We start from the raw sequence: 27153 nt of genomic DNA, 5'->3' as shown, positions 1-27153 counted from the left end.
ATGTTTTTAAGTCATTAAAATGTAACTGCACTTGTTCTCATCTAGCTACAGCAGCTGAAAAACACAGGGTGCTTATTTCAGACTAAACCGACAGTAACAAATAATGAACAAATAGCTATTGCTGTGTATGAAAAATGCATCACTTCTGTTCAGAAAGGAATTCTAAAGAAGAGCCTAGAAACAACCTGATTCTTATTCATATTTACAGTTGTGCCTCTAAGATTATTTAAATAATGTCTTCATTCCCGCTATTCATAATGTTTTGGAACATAGTGTGCTGCAGGCCAAAACACTGAACTTAAAACATATGTAAATGTGAATGACATTTCACCTGAATGACAAAAGGAGTTCCTGAGACTTTGGGAGCCAGCCAGCCAGCACACTGCACTGAACTGCACAGGCATATGAGGAGTATTTTCTGTATTATTTGTGTGCAACAGGTAGAAATTCGGTCAGGAAAAAAAAAATTTCCAACATTATTTACTTTTTTAGTTTCCCAGTATTAGCCCTTTTAATCAGTTCTATTCTTGTCTTTTTTGTAATATCCAAACTTACAAAAGAAAAAAAAAAAGAAAGACGGAAATATAAGACATATCTAATCAAAATAATTAAAAAACAGTGTATTTTTGCTTAGATTTGGACACTTACCTATAAGCAGGATTACTAATACGTCTGTAATGTAATAACCAAGCAGCAAAGGCTTCTGCCAGACTTCCACACCAACAGCACTGGTAAGCAGATATGCTGCTATTAATACCTATAGAAGAGGTATTAATAAATAAAAATAAATAGAAAATAACGTATTGTCAGTCCTCTACTTCTAAAGGCACCGAATTTCAATTATCAACTTGATACAAATACAAAAGCAAAAAAATGATGCAGAATTATTTTAAATGTATGAAATACGGTAAGCAAGCAACTTCCCAGGTAATTGCGTGCATCTGTTTGCATGTTGTAAGTATTACTGACTTACCTTTTCAAAATACCTAAGTTCTAAATCCCTTCTAAACACCATGTCTCCCCACTGCACACGCATTTTCTTGGTTTTGGATACAGAATTCAGAATTAGCAACGGGGTTAGGTTTGCAGCTCAGCCCCCCAAACTGATCACAGACAGATGTCATTAGGAGTGAAAGGACGCGAGTGAAATACACGAGACTCACAATTCACTTGCTGAAGTGCCACCAGTTTCAGGAGAGATGTAAATGTAGTTTCTGCTCTCTCTTCAGAGTTAATTTTGTGACCCAGATGAGGTTAGAAATCTTAATGCAGCCAAAACCCTCTAGCTCCCACAGCAATACCTCTCACACGCACTCTACTACCTGTGGCAGCACCGCCTACAGCTCATGGCACAAACTGATAAAGTTTTACCACTTCAGATGTGTAACTTGCTAATGCAGCACTGCATGTGATGCAGTGGTTCCCAAACCCTTGTGCCCTTGATCCCACCTCCCCAAGGGACCCTGCTTTCCCTTGAAACCCATTTCCTTGCTTTTCCCAGGCCACCCACCCCCTGCAGGCCCTTCTGCTGCCAGCACCCAGCTAACGGGACTGCTGCCCTACTCTTTGTCTAGGCTCTTTTGTTCTTAGCTGTTCAGTTTTCCCATAGGGCCCATAAGAGGCTGTATGTTCCATGCTGCACTTCAGTTCTAAATTAAAATGACAATGTTAATTATAATGCCATTTAGAAAACTGCATGTTCATCTATTTATTCCCGGCTAACATTTAGCAACCTTTATATTTTCCATTCAATACATCCTCTTACTCTGGGATGACAAATGTTTTTCAGCTTTATTTGTATTATAGATTTTAGTATGTATTATTTAGTTTTTTAAATACTCGTTTTTCACTATAAATGTGTTTTCTTCATTTTAACTTCAACAAACACATTTCCAGTCTTTTATTAAATTAAATGCTTTAACTGTAAGATACAATGAAAATCTCTTTTTTAAATAACAGGTTGCTTAAGATCACAGATTAATAGCAGAACACTGAAGGCACTTAAACTCCCTATTACATGTGGATAACACTATATTTGACTTCACTTACTTCTCTGTATCTAAATTCAAGATTCTTGCTCTATCAGTATGTAGCTCTTAAGGAGTTTTTGCTTGGATGTGACAATTGCAGAACTGGATGTTTGAGTTTGCCTGTGCAAGAACAAGCAGCACAACAGATCTGTGACAGAGAAGAGGAGGCACTAGTGAGTGTTACATCTTGAGCCACTGAAGACAGTGACTTAAATTTTGGTCTAAATGAAGGACATGTATAATGGGTTTTGCAATCCACTGTATCAGAGCTATCATTTGGTTTTCTGAAAAAACTGTATTATATTATCCATAAGACATGACGGATGGAATCATGACCCCATCAAAGTTGATGGCAAAACTCCAACTGGCTTTGATGGAGGCTGAATTTACCCTCCCACGTTGAATCCTGAACAGACTTTTTTGGCATGTGATAAAAGAGGAACATCATTATTATCCGTTATTACAGTGAATACTTTTGGCAGGGCAGCCATGAGCATCACTGTCAGATGTCAGCACACATCCAGGAACAGGAGTGCGGATGCAGTGAGCTCTCTCAGGGAATGCCCTGCCCTGGGATTTGGTGATGCAGTGCTCAGATTGAGTTTGCCTCTTATTTAACAGATGTAATGTATGAAAAAACACTCTTTGGCTTCAAATTTGTGGTATGTTGCTTTTTAAGGACTTGTCACTTCACTGAGGCAGTCTCAAAGACCTCCTTTAGAAAGCTGTGTCCCTTAATCTAAAATATATTAGCAAAAAATTAGGATTGTCAAAATGATTGGCTAAAGCTAAGTATGTTAATCAGCTGTATAAACTGCTTTTAAAGGCACTGTTGGTAAAAAAATAAATAAATAAAAATCAGTGTCCCTAAGTGCAACTGAATAATTCTACTTCAGAAAAGATGACCAAATTTTTTACTTATCTCTCAGCCATCAATCAGCTTTACTACTTTTCAGATATAAATATAGTCATGCAGTCTTTTGCAAATTGAGAAGTCCAAATCAAGTAACACAAGTGAGAACTATATGGTGAAGTAGTGCCAGACATATACAATCTTGGATTTCAACTCACTGCATCTGACCAGCCATTTTTGGCTTGCCAAGGCCTTATCTATGAGGATGAGGAATACTTATGCTGAGAAAATTCTGGAAATACAAGGTGTTAATTTGTAGGCCCTTTGATATGGCTAAAAGCAGGACCACTGGCTTCTGAGCAGACTCCCTATCTTGTCACAATTTTATAATTCACAGCAACATAGTCACCTTTGCTCCTCTGTAAAATCAGAGTAGTTCTTTGATGTTGCATTGGGAAAATTCTATATAATCATAAGGCATTATAACTCCTCAAAGTCTTCTAATTTCTAGTCTTTTAACTGTTCTCTAAAATATTTAATTTTTTTTAAATCACCGTCTCTAGCATGTCTTTCCAATACTGCAGGTGTAAGTTTTGTGGCCACAATATTCTAGACTCTGTGTGTACATACTTTATTTTTTTCTCCTATGTGCTTTAAAATTTCTGTTTTACACACAGGCACATTTAGTATGCTGTGTGATATTCTAAACAGTGGGGAAAAAAATCAAACATTTTCTCATATTTTTTAAAAAATGTGGATATGCTTTTAAATTCTTCATGATTCCACAAAAAAAAATTGACATTAATTTTACTGTAATATTCAGTTTCACAAGCATATTGCTATAGCATTAATTGTTCATGTGTTGAAATATTTTCCACTAACACAGGGCTCAAACAGAACATCTTGAAAACAAAGACATTTAACATACAAGGTTACTTTCTCTTCTGAAAATAAATGTGACACTTGCCTAAAAGAGCAAGAATTATTTCCTGCAAGTATTTTTAAGTACTTAGTTTTAACATGATGTCCAATTTATCCATTTTAATTTTTTTCTCAGTCTTTTTTCGTTCAATAAATAGTTGAAGGTTGCAAATTTAGCCTGTAAAAAGTTTTTCCTAAAAACATCACTTTGCATTTAGACGTGATAGGTAACCAGCTGAAGGCACGTGGAAGATTAATTAACCAAGAAAGGTTTGCACAGAATCATAATCAAGTGGCTTAGAATGAAGCAATCATCTGCTGCAGAAAGAGCCTGTGCACAGCAGGCTCTTATGTTTAAATTTCGCATGGCTACACCATGGGGTTTCCCTCAGATAACTGAGTATTGAGATCAGTTTCTAGTCACATCTGGAAGCAGCTTGAAGCAGACACCACGGTCTGGCCAGAACTGCTTCCACGCTGCTATCTGTTCTGTCAGTTCCACAATTCCAGTGTGCTCCTGCATTTGGAACTGAATAATAATAATATTTCATCACAAGAAAGACTATGCTTTCCACAGACACATCAAATTAGAAAAACTGAAAGTGAATATCTTTTTAATAATTAAATTGTGAATCCTAGTATCGTGACCAAAGAACAAGATATTTGCAAGTTTATTTTGCTTTTTAATAGACAACTTTTTTTGCCCCTCAGAAAAGGTAAAAATTTTTTCAAGGTGTGATGTGCACTTGCATTGCTTGAGATTTCCCTGTCAGTTCCTAAAAAGCTGGCAGAGATCAGCTTCCCAAGAATAGGTCATTTGAAACATATTTCAGCATGAGTTTTGTAAAAAGCTTGTCAAAAAAAAAACCCTGGTACTTGGCATCGAAACAAAAAAACCATTCCCCTGCTTTGACTCATAGGAAGAAGGAAAGGAAGTTGTACACTGTTTCAGTCGCTGTCTGCATCATGGATTTCATTTATTCAGAGTTCCAAGGCAGGCAGAGCATTCTCCCTGAGACTCGGTGGTACTGTCCTCTGGCAGAAGCAGCTGTTAAAGCATCTTAAACCAAAAACCTGGGGCTCATGGTCCAAGTACCCATCCCTTCAGGCATGACCTTATATATGTAGGATTTCTGGTCATCCTCTCCTTACAGGACAAGGGCTGGGCCAGAGAGAGCTGCATGTTGCCTTTCACTTTTTGCTGCTTGTGCTGCTTTTGAGCTTGGCTTCATGGCTGGGGAGCAGGAGAGGAAGCAGAATGGAATGATCTGGGTCACTCCATCTCTCAGGCAGCTCTTCTTTTCACTTTTAAACTTCTATTTACGAATATAAAGGGTGCCTCCTGTTACACTTAAGGCAGCACCAATGGAAGAAGTTATCATTACATCATATTAAGAAAAAATGAGTATTTTGTTCCCCTACTATGAATTCAACTGCAGTGGCTTAGGAAAAGCAAAGGGAGTATTTCATTGGGGGAATATTAAATTTTTCAGGAGGAAAATAGTTTGGTTTTCTTTCTTTTTTTTTTTTTTTAATCAGGAGGATGTCTGTGAAAATTAGCATATGGCAAGAAGGCTGAAGTTTTCATTTCCCAAGAAAGTTTTGTCTTTTTTTCCTCCAAGAAGTTAATTTGCAGATATTAGCTTTCTTTAGTTGGGTTTGTGACAAAAACAAAAGCCTTTGTCCTCTCAAGATGTATCAAGAGAATTTCTCACAGATTATAGCAGAGATTTATTTTTCAGCCTTTTCTTCAGACCATAATTCTTGGGATTTCCAATAGGTGTTCTTACTCAAAAGTGTATGAAAACTGTCTAGAGGCTATGGTACAGAGGCTCCTCTCCCTGCATCCTTTTCTGCTCACTCAGGAGTCAGCACAAAATAGCTCTTCGTGCTGGAGAGAGGAGAGAGAGTAAGGGTTTTCCCTGGTGCAGATGCCTCCTCCTTGATTCTGGATCCAAAAATGTAACAGTCCTCTGACCAAGCATCTCTCAGACACATTACAGCCAGTTTTCAAGTTTACAAACCACAGCCTCCTGTAAATGGCTGTCTGCTGTAATCAAAGCTAATTGGAGTGCCAATTACAGCCCAGCTAGAGTAATTGGGTTACCAGTTGTGATGAGTCATCAAGTCACAGAAAAATGTGATCTGCGTAAGTCCCACAAATTTCTCTATTCATAATGAGGTACTTTTTCATGAGGAACAGCAGCTCTTTTTATACCACATTTAAGGCAGAGCATGTGAGCGAGCTGTCTGTGTTTATATAGAGTGGAGCTGACTCAGCAGCAGTGTCCTGGGAGCCACATACCAGTTCAGCTTTCATTAAGGTCAACAGTTATCTATTTGCACACTTATACTAACTACTTTTATTTCTTGAGTTTTGGGGTGATAATGAAGCCCAGAGTTCCTGGCTACCATCAAATTTAGAAGCAGAAGCAGGGGACTAGACCACCTGAGTGTCTGACATGCCAATGCAATAGCAACACATTGTCAGTGAAATGAATAAAGACAGAACAGAGAGGTGCATTCCTGCACCAATCCAGCTAGGAATGCCATGGAGGATATAGTGAACTAAGCACTGGGAATCAGTTTGAAAGCAGCCTGAGAGTGCTTCCACACACTCTGCCTCTAAATGTGACTGTGGGAATATCTGGCAGAGAAGTAGTGGGGAAAAAAAAAAAGCGAGGGGAGCATTACCTTTCCTACTTATCATCAGGCATTTGCTATTGTCCCCAGTATCTTCTCCACCAAGTAACTGGAGATGAACCCTTCAGGAGTGCACACACCATACAAAATTTGCTGAATGGGTTTACAAATCAAGAGCAATTTTTTAGGGAAATTAAGACCTTTTACTGGACTAGTTAGGACAGCTGGGAAAAAAATACATTATGTACTTTCTGGTGTATGTGAAATGTCGTTTGGACTAACAGAAAAATACTACCTTGATCCAAATTCTGTTTTGTCTTTGTTAACAGGCTATCACAAGTACAAAAGCTATTTTTTACAGATGGGAAAACTGACATACAGAGATTTCAACAGTACAGTCTTCCACCACTGTTGATGACTGTGCTAAATAGCATAAAAAAAAAATCTGACAGTTACAGGCTTATCACTTTGACCATAGCCAAATCATCACAGAAGTTACTAGAAAGCAAGTGTGCAGGACAGCAATCCAGCATCAGAGGGAAACAGGAAGTAGCACTTGTTAGCACCTTGCATCCCAGTTAATCAAAGCAGTTTACAAACTTTACTGATATCCAGCCTCACCACAAATCTGTCAGGCAGGGAAATGTTATTAGCATTATTCCCCAAATGGGAGAGCAGTGCCAGGGGCATAGGTCACTACCAGCACTGACACAGTTAACAGTACTTCTCCTGTAGCTGATACCCATTCCCATATTTAAACACTAATAGGGTTCGGATGCTGGAGAAATCCAGCAGAGCTTTCTAAACATTCACATATACAATGATCATCTGACCAATAAGTGAAATTGGTTTGAACACAGCTATTCCTCTCCTGCTGGAAGAACTTCACCAAGAAGCCTTATACAGACATGACTGAAACTTGCAGACCAGCTGGCTGCCTAATGTCTTCATCCTGAGCCAACTTCTTCTCCCAGAACCTATTTTCTAGGGGATGACACAGATGCACCACAGCTGGACCACCATCTCTGAGTTGTTCTCAAACCACTGGATGCTGATTATGTTTACAGCAATACATCTGCAGTCATTAATTCAAATACAATATTTCCATTAAAACACATATTCAAGTATTTGTCAAACTTCTTTTCAATTATGTCTATTTGGCTGTACCTTTCATCTCATGCCTGTGAAAGGAAGCTCAGAAGACTGTGACTCTGCTCTTCAGGCTGCAAGAGCTGGGCTATCTAAGAAACAGACAAGCCAGCCCAGAAATCCAGTGCTGGGCCCTTGGAAGTGCACCGAGCTTGTTACTACTGCTGTTCATTTGAGTACTGAGGACACCACTCACTGTGGTGGCCTGGGCATGTTTCTGAAGAAGTCCACCTCAAGGTAGGGCTGTAAGCCAGGCAAGAACTCAGCTGGGGCTGACTGTGGGCTTATACGTAATTCATGTTACTGAATGTCATTCTCTACGAGTTTTTGACATCCATTATATGACTCTGACGTTATTTTCAAGGGTAGAATTCACTTTACAACAGTTAGTGTTCTCTGTATAGTTACAATGCTATTTCCATCACCACATTTATTGTGAAACATGGTAGAATTGAGAAGGTCTAGCAGTGTATAACTGTGTAATTACTATTAGTAGATACTACTTGGACTAATTCCCATCATGTCTCAGAACCCAGTGTTGGGGGGAAAACTGCTTATGGCTTCAGAGAGCAAAATAATTTTTTGTAAATACCACAAATCAAATGCAGTTAAATGACATTCTCATAGGCATTATCTGGCTGCTAGGCTTGCTGCAAGTCTTTTTTCTCCTGCAAGGCAATGAATCTCTGATGATGACAATTTGTTCAAGAGCATCTCTTCATTGTAAATGCAGGCAATGTTTCTGAATTACTTTTAGGGTTATGCAATTTCACATATTTCAATATCCCAGCCACATATATTTGCCTCTAGCTCTATTTTTCTATTTCTTTAATATTATGAAAATAACGATATAGTTAAAAAAATAAAAACAAAACAGAAATGATAAATACTTACCACTTGGCTTATATCATATCCCCAAGGAAGAAAAAGAACTCCTGTGTTGTATTTCTCCCAGTGTGAACACATGAAGTTAAACAAGACAATGCTTAAATATATATACATTGTATATACAGAAACTCCAGTCTTCCCATTATCACGGGAACAGACAGAAAAAAAGGAAAGCACAAAAATGGAGGTAGCCCAGCTATCCAGTCCATGGTCGAATAGTTCTCCCAGAGGAGTACTGGACTGAGTCCTTCGAGCATGTTTCCCATCTATGGAGTCTAGAAGGATTGAGAAAAGAAAAGAATTAAATCTAGAGCACAACAAAAGGAGTAACTTTCTTCACATACACTGCACTACTGCCATATATAACATATAAGAAAATTACACTGATGACTGAAGCACAACAGCCTCCTCAATACCAACAGATTAGGATTGCTCGTTAAATACTTGCTTCAGTTATCAAGCAATTTTTCTGTCCTTACCTCATCTCTGAAGCTGTAATGCCACCTTTCTTATGAGCATTAGAAACACATCCATTATTACTTGACCCCAGTGGCCTTGAAACACTTTTAATGTCAGTCCCTGCAATCAGTTTTAAGTGCTGAAAAGTGTCCATAGGGCTTCTCACCCATCCACTGGTGTTGGGCACCCTCTGAGCCTTCAGACCACTTGTGAGATAGACTGGGGACATAATTTAGTGGTGGACTTGGCAGTGCTGGGTTAATGGTTGGACTTAGTAATCTTCGGGGCCTTTTGCAAAATGTATTATTATATGAATCTAAAAATATATTATAGTTAAGGTGCACTACATGTTGATTGATCACTTTTAATACTTGAGTGCTTGGAAGATGGTCCAACACTCTACTGGACCTCACTCTGAAGATGCAGTTGGACAATGTGGTTTGAGTTGATCTGATAATTCACTGCTGTCAAACAGGGGGACCTGCAGCCTGTTCAGCTGGTGGAAAGAGAGTAAAAATTATGTTTTCTTCTGGGTCACTAACACATTTGGTGTTATGAATGGTACAAAAAGCAAGGGAGGTAACATAAGACGGGTGGTGAATGCAGGCAGGAGGAAGAGGTCTAGCATCTGTAACCTTTCTTAGTTGTATTGTCAAACCATACCTTTAGCCTCTTCTCTGAGACTGTGCTGCTGAAAAATATTTTCCTCCTAAAGTTAAGTGTAAAGATGCAGAATGAATCTCTTAGGAAAAAGTACACAGAACAAACCTTACAGATTACTTATCATTGTCTTGAATCTCAAAATAAAATGGTGGGTTTTTTTCTTCTCAATGTTACTTGGAAGGTAAAGCAGTTATTAGCTATTGATAGCATTAATAACGCAAAACTGACTAGAGATACAACTCAGTAGAGTGAGACCAAAGACTCCACAGCTGCTATAGATCATATGCTACTTACTTCTCCAGATTATTTGGCAATACTCTGAGCTTTGTTTAATGTAAATATACTTTAGGGACCTAAACTGGGAAAACATGGGATTTCATTTCGTACAGATTTCAGACTGTCTCTCTATTGTAATACCTAAACAGCTGTGAGATATCCTCCACTCAAATACAAATCTCTTGAGACAGTTCTCACAACTCTAAATATCTCATAGAGGATTTCAAATATAGCTTGCCCCTTTCTAGAGACGCTTTCTTCCTCTATTAACATTACCGCTGAATTTTCAACATCTTACTGAAATGTGCAGAAAGAAAACTATTTATAAGCTTGAGGTTAAATGAATGGTGTTACTATAACTGCAAAAATTCTTCCATCCAGTAAAGAATATTTCCGAAACTTAACTAGCAAATAAGTATGTAACCAACCCTAAACAGTTTATGGCCTTTTACACTTCAAGAATACCTATCCAAAATAAGGGAGAATTCAGTTACATGGGTAATACTTTTGAAAATGAGAACATTACAAGATTTTTCTGTTCATGAATTAAGTTGTCACAAAAGTGACACTAGATAGTAAAATATGTATATCACAGTGAAAAAGTGGTTTTCATTTTGCAAGAACTTTAGTTTTATTAAAATGAGGCTTACAATGGTCTCATAAAATGCAGTATTACTAATTATAATGGGCATGGATAAAAATACAGGAACTATATGACACATACATAAAATCGGATATTCAAAAATCTTCAACCACATTTTCCCTGTAGTTTCATTACCTTTTTAAGAGACTGAAAATATTTTCCATTTTAAGTTTCAGTTTAAAATCATTCATGCCAACAATGGTGTGTTCAAAAGTGGACATACATTGTCCCACATTTCCATTGCTTTAGAATTCTTATATTATCATTTTGTCTCATAAAGGTTCATAAACATTCAGTTTTATTAAATTTTATATAACTTTCAGAGATTGGAATTTAAAATAACAGCAAATAGCAGTGCATTTTATGGAAAGGGAAAGATGCCAAACCACCTTAAAAAAGGGGGCAGTGGGGAAGAGCAGCATTTGAAGAGAGTAACTGTGTCATTAAAAAGAAGCTGAGAGAGATTACAGCTGCATATTTGGTTAGTTATTATGGCCCTTTGCAGTCTTCCAAAGGGAAAACTTTGGCCATGAAGAATTAAATCTGAGACTAAATATTTCATGAAGTGGCTTGGACAGCAGACATAAAAATCTACATATACATTAGTTCATTATAGCTTTGACTGTCAAAATCATATTCCTTGCCTTCCAAGTACTGGGAACTACAGGCCTCACTGGCAAACACCATCCACATTAAGAATCTTGGAAGCTGAACTTCCAATGAGCTTCCTGGGGTGTCATACAGTAACAACTCCTATATGTAATTCCTATTTATGAAACAATAGCCACTTCATTAAATTATATACAATTACATAAAAACTGTTTTCACAAGAGAAACTATTGCTTCTGATAATTATTATAGAGAGCTAGGGAAATTCTGACTAGTAGTCAGCTCCAAGGTACAGTTGTCCTATTGCTTTTTATGGCACAAATAAAAAGAAATTCTGGAAAAAATAATTTTAGTATGATCTCACCAATTTAATAGAAATGCCAAGGCATTTACAATGCAGAGGGAGATTTCTGCACAAGGGAATACCCCCAGATTAATCTAGATGGCTCTATACACATGTGTCTGATTCCAAAAGTGGTCAGCACAGCACTGCAGCGTACACAGCACATCCGTATGTAGCCTGAGTGCCTCAAGTATGTCACACAAATGTATGGCTACGCTCTGCAATGTCCTTACAAGAAACAGCTCCAAGGAGAGTGTACATTTAGAATCATAGAGTAGAATCACTAACGTTGGAAAAGAACTCCAGGATCATCAGGTCAACTTCTGACCAAACACTACAAGGTCAACTAAACCGTATCCAGGAATTTGTTGAACACTTCCAGGGATGTTTACTCCACTGTCTCCCTGGGCAATCCATTCCAACACTTAACAATCCTTTCAGGGAATAATTTCTTCTAATGTCCAACCTGAACCCCTCCTAAGTTGCAGATGAGGTGCAGCTTGAGACAATTTCCTCTTGTCCTGTCACTGGTTGCCTGGGAGAAGAGCCCCCACCTGGTCTTCAGGAAGTTGTAGAGCCTGAGTCTCCTCTTCTCCAGACTAAATAATCCCGCAGCTCCCTCAGCCACTCCTCACAGGACTTGTGCTCCAGCTCTGTTGCCCTTCTCTGGACTCAGCATCTCAATGTCTTTCTCGTAGTGAGGGGCCCAGTGCTGGACACAGTACTCAGAGGTGCAGCCTCACCAGTGCAGAGTACAGGGAGAAAATCACCGCCCTGATCCTGCTGGCCACACTGTTGCTGATACAGCCCACATGCCATGGTCATCTTGGCCACCTGGGCACACTGCTGGCTCATGTTCAGCTGCTGTCAACCAGCACCCCAAGGTCCTTTTCCGCCAGACAGCTTTCTAGACACTTTTCCCCAGGCCTGTAGTGCTGTGTGGGGTTGTTGTGACCCAAGCGCAGGCCCCAGCACTTGGCCTTGTTGAACTTCATACCATTGGCCTCAACCCATTGATGTAGCCTGTCCAGATCCTGCCCTCCAGCAGATCAACACTCCTACCCAACTTGATGTCATCTGCAAACTGATTGAGGCTGAACCTGATCCCCTCATCCAGATTCTGGATAAAGACATTAAACAAGATTGGCCCCAATACTGAGCCCTGGGGAACACCACTGGTGACCGGCTCCCAACTGGATGTAACTCCATTCACCATCACTCCCTGGGCTCAGCCATCCAGACAGTTTTTAATCCAGTGAGGAGTGCACCTGTCCAAGACACAGGGTGCCAGCTTCTCCAGAAAAATGTTGTGGGAGACAGTATCAAAGGCTTTACTGAATTCCAGGTAGACAACATCCTCAGCCTTTCCCTAATCCACTAGGCTGGTCATCTGGTCACAAAAGGAGACCACCTTGGTCAAGTAGGACTTGCCCTTCCTAAATCCATGGTGGCTGGGCCTGAGCCCCTGGTTGTCCTGTAAGCATTAAGAGATGGCACTAAGATGATCTGCTCCATGATCTTCCCTGGCTCTGAGGACAGACTGACAGACTTGTAGTTTGCCAGATCCTCCTTCCAACACTTCCTGCAGATGGGCACCACACTGGCTCACCACCATTTTTCCAGGACCTTTCTGATTTATCATGATAAATGATGGAGAGTGGCTTGGTGAGCTCTTCCACTGGCTTCCTCAGTACCCTCGGGTGGATCCCATCCTACCCCATAGACTTCTGAGTCTCTAAATGGCACAGCAGGTCACTAACTACTTCCTCCTGGATTGCAGGGGGTCTACTCTGCTCCCCATCCCTGTCTACCAGCTCAGGAGACTGACTGCCCTGAGGATAACTGGTCTTTCAGTTAAAGACTGAGGCAAAGAAGGCATTAAGTACCTCAGCCTTTTCCTCACCCTTGGTTACAGTATTTCCCTTCATATCCAATGAAAGACGGAGATTTTCCTTGGCCCTCTTTTTGTTATTGATGTATTTATAAAAACATTTTCTATTATCTCTCACAGCCATGGCCACATTGAGTTCTAGCTGAGCTTTCGTCTTTCTAATCTCTCTAAATGACCTAATGACATCCTTGTACTCTGCCTGAGTTGCCTGCCCCTTCTTCCCAAGGTCGTAAACTCTATTTTTTTCCTCTGAGTTCCAGAAAAAGCTCCCTTTTCAGCCAGGCCGATTTTCTTACCCGACAGCTCACCTTTCAGCACACAGGGATGGTCTGCTGCTGTACCTTTAAGATTTCCTTTTTAAGGTATGTCCAGCCTTTCTGGACCCTTTTTACACAGCACTGTGCAGTCCATGTAAATATACTATCTTGGGCCCCCCCCAAAATTAACTCTGTTGCACCACATTGTGGAGAGACTAGCTTGGAATGAGATAGCTTTGGAAGAGAAAGCAAAAATGCCATGCTATTGTGGATCTCACTCCCAGATCTGAATCAGTTCAGGTTTATATCTTCACTCCACTGCACAGCAAGGTGCAATATACCTAAAAATACAGTCACGGCATGGCACAAAATAGTAAAAATGGAATATGAAACTAAGGTGTAGGTGTTACAGGAGAAAAACAGCAAGAGGAAAGAAAAAAATCATATTTCATCTCCATAAGAAGCTCAGCCCTGTCATCACATCTGTCATCACCATTTCTCCTGACACATGCCATAAGCACTGAAGCACCTAACAGTTTCCTTTTTCTCTCTTTTGCCCTTTATCTTCATTTGTCTTTGAAAGCACCCTCTGCTAATGCTGGTGTCAAGGAGCTTCTCAGAATGTCAACATCAAGGAACAAAGACTTTTATGAAATCAAAGAGCAATGACTCTTCTATGAAGATAGGCTGAGAGACTTGGGGTTGTTTAGTCTTGGGAAGAGAAAGCTCCCAGGAGACCTCAGAGCAGCCTTCCAGTACCTAAAGGGGGTCCTACAAGAGAACTGGAGTAGGATTTTTTACATGGGAATGGAGCAACAGGGCAAAGGCAAATGGGTTCAAACAGAAATAGAGTAGGTTTAGACTAAATATTATGAAGAAATTCTTTACGGTGAAGGTGATTAGACACTGGATCAGATTGCCCAGAGCAGCTGTGGATGTCCCATGCCTGGAAGTGTTTATAGTCGGGTTGGATGGGGCTTTGAGCAACCTGGTCTAGTGGAAGGTGTCCCTGCCCATGGCAGGGAGAAAGGAACTAGATGGTCTTTAAAGTCCCTTCCAATCCCAACCATTCTATACTTCTTTGACTGCTGCTATATAATGATTTCCATTGTTCCTCTAAAATAATTTGAACTTTAAAGAGGGATAAGAGCCTCATCATAGAACCTCTAATATATAACTTCATATGCTGTTTGGAATTTTCTTCAGTCTTATAAATTTCGTGTGTTTTTGGTTTTTTGGTTGTGTTTTTTTCATCTAAGAGAACTGTTTTGGAAAGAGATCAGTAATTTATCCACAACGCCTCTTCATCTCAGAATCCACATTAGTGACTTTGAAGATAAAACTACACAAAGACGTAAGATGTGTAAATTATTTCACTGTACTTTACCTAAAGCATAAGCACAAAAGGTGGTAAAAGCACTGAACAGCCACACCCAGGTGGGAACAAGTCCAGGACTGCTACCTGAAATAAATGCAGTAGTAAGTCAGTGTAACAGTGGTTAACATCAAAGAAATCCACGAACATATGCATATATATAAAAACAACCTGCCACTGATTAACCTAGTGCATAAAATAGATTGAAATACTTTGTTTTGACCTTCAGGCATCAGTGAGTTCTATCAAAGATGTACTGGAGCAGGTTCAAATGTGTTTACACTGTAGAGGACAGAAGATAAGGATTCTTGGTCCTGAAATTACTCTATTATTGCACAAAACAATGACAGTAACTAGACAGAAATTTTCACAGGTCACAGGAAGACTATCCATTGACAAATCAGTTCATGTTTATTTAATATCTAGAAGCAAAAAAAGAGTAGTTTTCAAGCATGATTATTAGTGCCAACCTGGGGTTTGTATAGGAGCTTTACTGTACAGATCTGAACAGGAAGCTTTTGTCCTCAAGCTAGGAAAAATATTAGCACCCATTTTTTTTCCCTTGAGAAAACAGAAAAAAAAGTTGAATTGGACAGAGCCCAGGGTTCTGTTCATGCTCTATTGATAGCATTAACCCAAGGTTATTGTTGCTCTTTCAAAGAAATCAATCCTTTTTCCAAAGACTGTTCTATTTAACTTAAACATCACTCAGTAAGTTCTACACCAGCACTAAACAACTGTAAATGCCTCTCAGATTTCTGGCATTTGGCACCAAACACAGGGAATTCCTGCATACAGAGGTGTGTCCTTGTTTGAATGATGCCAGGAGTTGCTAGCACATAAAACAGTGCCCTAAGTACCTTTCACAATGCCTCACTTTGCCATTCTGAAAGAAAAGATGGCAATTCCTGTCCCCTAGCTGCAAATCTGCAAACTGTAGAATGAAAACCAGCTGTCCAGGAAATTAAGTCTTTTATTTCTGATCCTAGGTATGGGATTGATATATGATATTCAAAAGGCTTGTTAGGTTGCATGAATGTTTTCAATCAATCGAGAAATGATGGGCACTGTTCTCATGTGAAATCGAGAAGAGGGTTGCAAGCTACACTTATAGGCCTCAACTCCAACAGACTTAATCACCATTTCAAATATCTTCAAGTTCCATGTATATCTACTGGGAATTTGTCAAGACAACATCATCCCATTTAAAAAGATTTGTTCTGGACGCTCTTTTATTACAGAACTTAATATCAGCTGCATTGATAAAAAACACCCCAAGCGTTTAAGAATAAGGCCATACAATATATAACAAGCTGGCCCTGAACAGGTAATACTCATGCAGGATTACTTTTGAACCAAAACTGCAAACAAGTATCCCTGCCTCTAGAATTGTTACCATAAATGTACAAACAGCCCACACCAAAGGGTACCTCCTGAATCTAAACACAGGCATAAAAAAATTAAAGACAGCTAAACGTAGTTGTTTCAGGAAATAAAAGTGTTGCCTTCACTAAATTGTCTCATTTAAAGAAAACTAAGGCTTTTTATGTATTTTTATATACATATATGTTTTATATATTATTCACCTTACAGAAGATGCTTCTGTAGGCTCCAACAGCTGGTCTGAGAAGCCCAGAACTAAACATGCCCTACACTCGAGCAATCAGTTCCAAAAAGCTTCTGACTTGATCTACCATGAAGAGCAAATATGGAATCAGACTTAGAGAGCCGCAATTGGAAGTGACATTTATTTAGAAACTATGTCTTCTTTGTCTAGAAGCAGTTTTGAATAGGGGGCGTGTGTTTAGTAATGAAAGAGAAATTAACTCCTTCAGGCATCAATTTAGGTATTAGGAAATGTGAAACCAATGAAAACTTTATGAAGAACATTAAGGTGTTTTGTGTCTGTGCATTTAAATCCTGGAATAAACTTTAGATAAAATGAGATATCACAGACTGCAAGCAGCATATGCTGAAACACATTTTAGGGATAAAATTAAATAATATTTTTCAATAAAATGTTCTTCATTTTTAATGCCATATGTGAGGTCAGATCCTCCTATTGTGCTCATGGAGTGTCATGAAGGGAATGAGCGGAAGATTCACGTGTCTGATCCCTCCCTGTAACATTCAGAAATGTAAGCAGCTCACTAATTCTGAAAAATTACAACATGAGGATTTTTACCTGAGGCAGTGTAGTCCCAGTCATAAAAAGATATTAGAAAATAATTAAATAAAATCATGACAAATCCAGAGAATGTTAAGAGGTTGGGAGCAATCCACAAAGGCACTATCTGTTAAAAAAGAAAGAAAAGAATTTCAGAAAAATTGTACATCCTATTTTAAGTAAATATTTTATATCAGGAAAGAAGCATTTATAGGCATCAGCAATGTTCAGATTTGTGCATATTTCACCATTTTCAAAATAAAATACTGTTTTCATTTCTGAAATTTATTTTCAAATGCATTCCTTTTGCCCGATCTTTGTGACTTCAGTAAGAATGACATTTTAAAATATTGTATTCCCTACGTTGTACATTATCCTTAGTTACCCAGTCATCAAGGAAAGCTTCCTGTATCAGAGCTGAAAGAAGACTGCAGCACCCCAGTGTGGTAATTCAGTATCCACGTGGTAGGTTTTTTTCAGCATTCTATTCCCATGCTATAAAAAGGAAATTTCCTCTTCTATAATATGTCAATAATTTCTAACTCACAACATCAACAAAATCAGACCCTGAGTGCATTACACTTTTAGATTCAGAAGATCTCTCTGTTACAAGCAGCTCCCTACCTCTCTAGATAGCAACATACTGTTAGGGTCTTCCTCTTTACTTATAAACACTCCATTAATTCATTTTACTTTGTAGGGTGCTGAGAAGGACTCCATCTTCACCTAAACCTCTAATTCTTTGTCTCAGTAACCACTCTCAGCTATTCACACCCTGCAGCACTAAGGTGCTCCTTACACTGCAACAGGGTCCTTTTTGGTAACACTCTTCCCAAGTAACACAGTTTCTCCAGCATATTTTTTCTGAAATAGCATACACAGCTTTCTACATGGTTTTTAGACAGAACATACTTGCAGAAATACTTAGAATCAAATAGCATCACTCAAACACATTATCAATATATTTTAAAATACAAAAATACTGGGGGTTTATAATCAAATTCTTTGGATTGCCTAAGGACTGAAAATATATCTAAAGTACTTTAACAATAAAATATTACGAGACAATACTAAAGAAAAGGAAGTTAGATACTAATGACAGTTTTGAAACAAAATGATTTGTTAGTTTTTATGGACTAGCTAGATGGACAGACAGGTGAATACATGGGAATTTGTATACATCTTTACATTTCCTCTATCCTATTACTGCATGAAAAATTTACTTTTAAAATTTGAATGCTTGAACTGATTAATTATTCTGACTAGATCCTCTTTTCCTATTATAGAACATTTTATAATATTCAGGAGGAATTGTGCAACTGATAGTGTATAGTCTAAAGTGTAAACTTACAAAAAATCAGATTAAAATTCCTGAATATTTTTCTGTTAAGTTTTTTAGATTTTTTTCTGTAATAGCATTAGTAGTAATTATTATATCTGAAAATTTCTTTCTTTATCACCAGGATTTTATGACTAATTTTAAAACACTGTATGGCAGCTCTTACAGTATTTAGAATACATCACGGAATGCATACAGCTACAATAAAAAAATTTAACATATCTATAATTCTGAGTGTTCAAAAGCCCAAATCTAAACCTCTAAGAAAAGGGACAGCAACTGTCCCCTGAAGTTCCTTTTGGAGAACACCCAGTGTAGAACTCTTCACTGCACCATCCCCTTTTACTACATTGACTGCATGCTCAGCATGCAGCAACAGCAGCACATTCTCCCAGTTTTGCTACCTGAGGTGCAGAAGATGAATCTTCTGATGGGGAATTTGTCTGCTGTCTATGACCTTATATGAAACATGAACAACAAACACTAAAAATATTCTAGATTTATCTTTTTTAGTCTGGACCATGGATAAAAATACTATGTTAAGACACCACGTTTACGTGGATATACAGATGCCATCCAACACAGTGTTTTAAAATGACTGACTTCGCCTGCACAATTCATAAGAATTGTTGACTATTAAATCAAGTGGGGCACCACAATCATCTGCTTTCTAATTAGGCTCATTATTCTAAACAGTCACAATGTCATTATTAAGTTATTACAGGAAATAATTTATGCTTAAACGGTGCAAACATGATGAAGTTATTTTAACCCACTTTCTTGCTAACAGCATGTATTCTGAGAAGGAAACCTTCAAAGGATGTTCTTATACTTGCAATCCCTTTGGCTAACAGACACACCATGAAAAACAGTTACAGGACTTCTGTCCTCAGGAAAACACTCTCCTGCAGTTAAACCCCTAAGCATGTTCTTTTGATCCTTACCGAACCTAATCCGTCTACGTATTTGGAAAGTATTCCAATTGCAAAATCCCTCTTGTTACATTTAGTGCCCCTTATCCTTTTGGTTGGCATTACACTACCATCACCTTATTTCATAATTTAAAAAATCACATTGTGTTCAAGATTAACTTCTTACACACCCTGGAAAAATAAGAGTCTGAATTTACGGAAGGACACATTGCAAACTTTATTATCTAATTAACAGACAGTAGAAATCTAATATATCTAATCATGTGTTACATGATTAATACAACTGAAGGTACCATGGGGAGAATCACATCTGTTCTCTGGCAAAACTTTTGTATGCTTGAACCTTTTAAAACAGTTCCACAAAACACTAAATGATTTCTGTTCCACCAGGTCTACAGCCATTCATATGAAAAGCCTTAATACAAACAGCAAATGCTTTAATATATCAACTATTTGGATTATAAATGGTAAAGTACACATTTATATAAAGTTCTGTTTAAACTCCACTAAGTCACTTGAGACCACTAAAATTCTACTCTTGCCCAATTCTAGTGATAAAATCAAAGTTCATAAAGGCAACAGAAGGGAGTTAAATTGATTACAGTGAAGCTGGCACGCACCTATGTATCCCAGTGGGATTTCCTCCTTTTCCTCTTATTGTCCTGCACAGATGTGATTTCTTATGAACACAAATACAGGAGGAATATTCAGTTTGCATAATAGCTAAATAATACTGTTCATTATTTATCGGAGAGCACAAGATCGTGCTTCATTATAAAATACAAATCCCTATTAAAGGCAAATGGATGGAGCATTGAATTAAATGAAGATGAAATACCTATAGCTGCATGATCAGCATAGTTTTAAATAACATCTAGAGTCATACCCTAGTGTGATATCCTGTCCTGTATCAGCAGTAGTGTAGCCAGCAGGACCAGAGCAGTGATTGTCCCCCTCTACTCGGCACTGGTGAGGCTGCACCTCGAATCCTGTGTTCAGTTCTGTGCTCCTCAGTACAAAAAAGACATTGAGGTGCTGGAGCATGTCCAGAGAAGGACAATGGAGTTGGTGAAGAGTCTAGAGCATAAGTCCTATGTGGAGCAGCTCAGTGGGCCGGGGTTGTTCAGCCTGGAGAAAAGGCAGTTCAAAGGAGGACATTATCACACTCTACAACTGCCTGAAAGGAGGTTGTAGCCAGGTGGGGGTCAGTCTCTTCTCCCAGGTAACAAGTGATAGGACATGACGAAACAGCCTCAAGTCACACGAGGGGACACTATGTTGGACATTAGGAAAAATTTCTTCACCACAAAGGTTGTTGAGCATTGGAACAGGATGCCCAGGGAAGTGCAGATTTGGCACTTGGGGAAATTGTTTAGTGGTGGAATTGGCAGTGCTGGGTTAACAGTTGGACTCGATGATCTTAAAAGTCATTTTCAACCTAAATGATTCTATGGTTCGATGATCCATATAGTTGTTACTATAGTTTCATACAACATGGAAAAGCTGCCATGAACAGGAGTTTATTTTCTGCATCACAGGATAACATAGTCTAGGGTACGCTTATATAACTCAGCTACAATTATTACAGTAGGTACAAGCTACAAAAAACAAACAAACAAACAAAAAAAAAAAACCCAAACAAACCAAAAAAAAAGAGTAAATATATTCAAAGCTTCTTCTAAAACTAAGAACTTGATATAATTTGTTAAGATTTCACTGGTATACTAGCCCTTCAAGAGAAAATAGCATTTTGGTGATCAGATGAGCAGAATTTTCTTGAGCTGAGTTTGGAATAATAGTTACTGCCACATCTGGTTTCAGTATCTAGCCAGGAATTAATCCATTACTTCCATTCCTTCCAGGAATAAAACACATTTATTCCAGGAATAAAACCAGCTCCCAGTTCTCACATTTACCTCTAAGAGCAATCTCCATTACATACTCTTTTCCTCTGCTGCTGTGCATTGCCAGCTCCTCTGCAGGACTCTGATTCTACATGGCAGTATCTTCTAACGTTAGAATGACTGCTTCTGCAAAAGCTGAGAGCAATACTGTCTCCCTTTAAATCCTCGCAACACATCACTGAGAATTATTCTGTTACACTCTTGCTACAGAAGGCAAGGTAGAACATTCAGTGCTGTATCTTCAGTGTTCAAAACAAACCAAATGGCAAAGTACAGAAGCACCCATCCCAGTCTTTGGTTCCATACTCAGATCTCCCAGCTTTTGAAACAGGTTTTCAATCCTTCGCTCTGGTTTGGGTTCTCCTTCAGAGAGAAGAGAACTAAGTCATGCTCACATAAAACTCAATGAGGTTTTAAAAAAATCTAAAGGTCACATTTTTTATGGGTTCTATCACCCTATACTACATGGGAACATTCAAGAATGCCGCTTTTCCTCTGGTAAAATGCTGCAACCATAAGAAGAACTTATCTGCAAAGGAAGTGTTGCATTGCAATACACTCCCTTCAATCTGAGAGCAGATGAATACTCATGGATTTCCTAAACCAAAGTGCAAGTACACAGTAAAGCCTCTGCTCATCTCCTGTGCCAGACTGCAGAGTGCTGGAGGGGCTTTTCTTTTTTCTGTTGTTTTCCTCAATAGCATGATGGGAATGAAAACAGAGTCTCTGAATTGAATTACTGAATTCAGTGTCACATCTTTGAAATGCTTTTTACTCATATGCGTTTGGGTTGCTTTTCAGTTCTTAAGTTAGGACATATAAACACTTTTCATTAAATTGAGATTGTGAATGAGAGACTATGATTTTCCTGCTGTATTAAGAATAAGAAATACCTTTATTATAGAACCCAGAGATGCAGATTCAACAGCACTCTGACCACGTACATCCATTTTTGTTAGTACAAAGCTTTATTTTCAAATCTGCTCCACTCTAAATATTTCCTGTAACAAGGCAGATGCAGAAGTCATTGCTTTCTTGGAGATCAATAAAGTTCATATTTATTTGAGACACAGCTTTTTTTTTTTTTTCCAACAACAGCACAAGTAATTGTGAGCAGTTTATTTTTAAAAACTGCAGATCGTGAGGCATTCAAGAGATGGCATCTTCCAATCGTTATGGTGATCATGGTAACCGCTTTCATTTTCAGCTTCTTAAAGAAATGCCTGGCTCCTCTGAGCAAGTACCCTTGGGAGAAAATGAGACAGCACTTGCATAAAATCATATGCACAGCACAGAGATAAAGCCATGCTGTTGTTAGGCAGCATATGTTGCAAGAAAATGATTTGTAGTAAGTAAAACCTTCCATGTCTGCAAAGCTGTTTAATGAAAGATGTAAAAAAGAAATGGATGCCTTTTCTATAGCAATCAGAAAAAAAAAAAAATCTAAAAAAACCTCCCCATCTCAAAATAACCTACTCATCTTAAACACAGTTATATATTCTGCAATATTTGTTTTCTTTTATCAGATGCCTTAATTTCAGCTTTATTAATCAATATTTTTAAATGAAAATACCTGATGTATTTAAAACAAATTCTTATATTAATATGTGATTTTTTTATTAAATAAAATTCTTACCTTAATAATTTTGTTCCAGATGGGCTGCATAATATACACAGATAAAGGATTTGTATCCACAGCACTGTACTGTGAGGAAAAAGCAAACATGTTAAACAAAGCACTGAACAATGCCAATTTTTTCAGCACCGTGTATCCTTCAGCATCTAAGAGCAATCACTGAGTGTGACCGGTGTAAATTTATCTTGTTCTGATGACCATTCATACAGGTTTAATTTAATTTAAAAGCAGTGGCCTGGTTTACACTTACCCTCTTAGTAACTCCATGTACTAACGCAAAGGTTTAGGCTTGTGAACTGGCAAACAGCTCTGCAGTCACATTTTACTTTTAAATTCTTATTAATTTTACAAGTTATCCTATAAGAGTCTGCATTTCTACCATATTTTGGATTTCATTTATTTGCATTACCACTGATACATAGTCTGAGCAGCGGTTCATTGCTAGTATTAGGATAGATAATGCATATAGAATATGTTCATAAGTGGAATATTATCTTGCAGAGATACAAAGCTTTTGTCATAGTAACACAGTTGCATTTGCACTATGCTAATTCATGTAAGGCAATGTTATTATAAAAATAAGCCAAAAACAGCACAGTCCATTACCACAATAAAATCTTCCCATTGGACAGACTTGTAAATATATTTTATGTGTTTTATAAATCCCAACAGGTATATATCTGTACCTCTTGCAAACAAAATATTTCAGAAATCCAACCCCACCCCATATTGCTGATGTCTGCTTTTTCCTCAGAGGGCAGTATCAAGTTTTATCCTGCCTTGAGACTGCAGAACACAAAATCAGAACAATCCCCAGAAGAATGATATTAACTGACAATACCACTCTCAATTATGTTCTTGAGCCCTGGCAGGTCTGCAGTCAAAGAAGTTATCCGTCATTGGGGTGATACATGTAATTATTTCAGAAATTCTAGGACTTTGAAAGTGCATATGTTGCTTAATGTTGTTAGCATGATGCATATGACTCACATAAATCTTCAGATATATCTATATATACCACTGTCCAAACATTGTGTGCAGACAATGGGAACAAGATAGGGATATGTTAGAGCACAGGTTGACAAAGCTGTTCACGTGCAGAACAGTTGATGACAAAGAGTCTTCCATTTCACATAACTCCACCTAACAGTTAACTGTTCTCTCTACATATACCTAATTTATTGACCTCTCTTAGCCAACTACCCTTTGGATAAGATTGCACTCTGGATGTAGCTGTTTCAAGCCATTAATTATCAAAGCAGCCTAGACGTTTGTTTTAAAATTAGACACCTTTTAGGTGACTGAAATCTAGCAAGGTTCACTTCAGTTTCCGTATCCCTATCTCCATATATATTTTCCATACACACCTAACTTGCACACATGGGAGCTAAGAGCTTCCAGTGGCTAAGTGCAAGTGGGACAAAAGATTCATGCAGCATGCCTCAGGTTTTGCATGCACAGTCTATGACTTTGCATCCCTTCTTTCTGAGGGTATCAGCCTATGGAATGTTTAGGAACTCTTCCATACATTTCCTTTTTCTATATGTGTACAAAGGATATGTTTTAATTACCCTCTGGACAAAACAAAGTATCCAGATAATTATTTTGTGATTTGTGGTTAAGTTTAAACCACAATCATAAATACAGTATTCTTGTAAATTTATTATAACACAGCTATATGTTGTAAATATATAGTGGTAGATATCCAAGAAATCACCTAGCAGCAACTGGTCAGACCAGGCTGCCTAAATTTCCAAAGGGAAAAAAAAGTAGTTTAATGAAATGGGCATCACTGAGGTTTTTTTCTAAAAATACTGAAACTGTTCCCTTCAGTGCATAATTTTTCTCTTCTTCAGTGACCCATATTACTTAAACCATGGTACAATTCTTTCACCAACAGCTTTTCTGCAGAATATATATCAGAATTCCTAAATACATTACCTCTGAAAAAAATTAATTTTCTGGTAAAACTAAAGTTTTCACTATTCTATGTGTATTTGCAGCTCCAGATGCTGTATCTGCCTTTTAAACATTATTACGACTGATTGATCTTTTGATAGTCCAGCTTGCATGTGAATTCACCCAAGTCTGTGGGCTTTGCTTATATTTATGCCAAAACTAACAACAATACCAAGCCATACAATACCTATGCCAATAGACCTACCAGCTAGTACTTAATTCATATGACAACTATGGAAATCCTCTAAAAACAAAGAAAATTCAAAGTATTCATCAGCATTTTTGAGGTTTCAGGTAATTAGAAATCTGCCCAAAGTTTCACAGTAGTTGCCCACTTTCTTGCCTAAGTTAATATTTAAAGACTCTGCAAGGTATGTGACAATTTGCTGACCAGCAAATTCAATATATTCAGCCATACCTGGATAAGAACGTGGAAAGGTCAAATACATGACCTTTACTCCTGCTCTTGCTTTGGCTTTCTCTTTTTCCCCTCCACCTCAAGCCTTCAAAGTCATGCACAGAATCACAAAATGTAAGTTAAACAACAACAGTAAAATGAAAGTTTCTGCCTAAAGTATTCACTTTTCACAGGTGCAGAACTATTGCTTTCTCCCAGGAGAAAAGAAAAAAAAAAAAAAAAAAAAAGGAAAATCAATCTCATTTATATACGTGAAAATTTTAAAGAAGAGACTAATAGGAATTACATAATTTTTGTATTTTCTGAAATGGAAAATATATGAGATTATGTAGCTTTCCAGCATATCAGACACAAACATAAAACACAGTCAGCTTTTTGTTTGCCTGATGGTTTCCAAAGTCAAACACCAAAAATCGAACCAGTCTTTATTAAGAAAAAAACCAATCCAAACCAACAAAACAAGAACAAAAAACGAAGAAACAAACAAAACCAAAACAAAAACCAAAACCAAAAACAACAACAAAACCCCCACAGCAAACTAGAATTACAGCCAGCTTTTGTCACCTAAAGACATTTCAAGCTCCACCAGACTTCATCCTGTTCCTTCCTATGTTTGTGGCTGAACTATGGTCTTCTGGGTGGGGAAGGAACATTCAGCAGATGTGAAGAAGAATGGAAATTTGCTCTCCCCTCACCAGTAATCTGTTTTAACCAGAACAAAAGGGAACACCCATGGAAAAAGCATTCTTCTAGTTTTCTGTCATGGCAAAAAATAAAGCCTGACAAAGAAAATCTGCTATACAGTTTAATACGCTGCTTTGTTCTGCTCCCAAGAAGCTACTAACCTCAAGGCCATGAAATCCTCAGGAGTTTAATGTTCATGGCTGCTCAGAAAAGCAAAGCACTGAGTAACGTGCTCACATTATGATCAGTGAACATGAATGCAAGAGTGCAGTGAACCTCATGTAAAAAAAGTACTGCCATTTGCTATTGTGTAATTCTGTCCTTTTTGGGGCATTTTAGTAAAAGTAAGAAGTGGAAGAGGATAAGCCTGTTAGAGGTTTTTAAGTGCAAAACCCATACAAGTACTAAGCATTTCCCTGCAAACACTTTCTGCCCTAGAAAAGGGAACTTTATTGTCCTTATACAAAGAAGAAGGGCTTGGAATAATCAGGAAGTTTCTGTCAACTATTTTTGAAAGAAATTATAATAGTTGGGAGGGAACACCAGTAGCATTAATTGACTCCATTCTACTCCCAAGTTTAAAAATTCTTCTGGGTTGTTTTTTTGTTTGTTTGTTTTGGGGTGTTTTTTTAATAGTTAGAACCTCCTTGAAAGCCATCTGCTTTCCCTCTCAGTGTTAATAATGGCTTCTAGCAGAGCTGGAAATGAGAATACAGACACCAAACGTTCACACATAGATGTTGGCTCGAGCACCACATGTGAGATGTGCTTTTACTATGTGTTCCTGCATCTTAATCTCCATCCAGGATCCAACACAGCATCAAGTTTGTACTGGTCAGCTCAGTTAGAGGAGAGAGGAAACATGAGACGATTAAGAGGAAGAGGAACAAAAGGAAAAAACAGTCAAGAAAAGTAAGAGTAAGGAAAGAAAAGTTATTGAGAAAAACAAGAGAAAAAAAAATAACTCAAAGCAAAGGTTTGGCTACACAGTAGAAAGACAACCATTCTGAAGTGGCAGAGCAGTGCCAAACACCTGAGGGCAAAAGCACTCGCAGTGACCAAGGTCTGCACTGCTGAATATAAGACAAATGGTACCTTCTGGCTCACATCCATA

The 27153-nt window shown here is 38.1% G+C and overlaps 1 protein-coding gene across 2 annotated transcripts in view; it reads right to left on the bottom strand.

The window, feature by feature from the left end:
- Positions 1–27153, bottom strand: part of LOC114060604 (ethanolaminephosphotransferase 1-like) — a 62127-nt gene that overhangs the window by 21133 nt on the left and 13841 nt on the right. For both annotated transcript variants that reach the window (XM_027890215.1, XM_027890216.1), the window contains exons 2-6: positions 22979–23047; positions 17186–17294; positions 15013–15087; positions 8491–8759; positions 649–757 (exon numbers count right to left, since the gene is read on the bottom strand). In XM_027890215.1, coding sequence (XP_027746016.1) covers positions 649–757; positions 8491–8759; positions 15013–15087; positions 17186–17294; positions 22979–23047 — 631 coding nt within the window. The remainder of the gene's footprint in view (positions 1–648; positions 758–8490; positions 8760–15012; positions 15088–17185; positions 17295–22978; positions 23048–27153) is intronic.

The sequence above is a fragment of the Empidonax traillii genome, unplaced genomic scaffold, assembly GCF_003031625.1.
Source record: "Empidonax traillii isolate 1590-97213 ecotype Southwest subspecies unplaced genomic scaffold, ASM303162v1 scaffold281:size1424471, whole genome shotgun sequence".
Taxonomy (NCBI): domain Eukaryota; kingdom Metazoa; phylum Chordata; class Aves; order Passeriformes; family Tyrannidae; genus Empidonax; species Empidonax traillii.
Note: the sequence above shows the minus strand (reverse complement) of the source record. Positions and strands in the feature narration are given on the sequence as shown.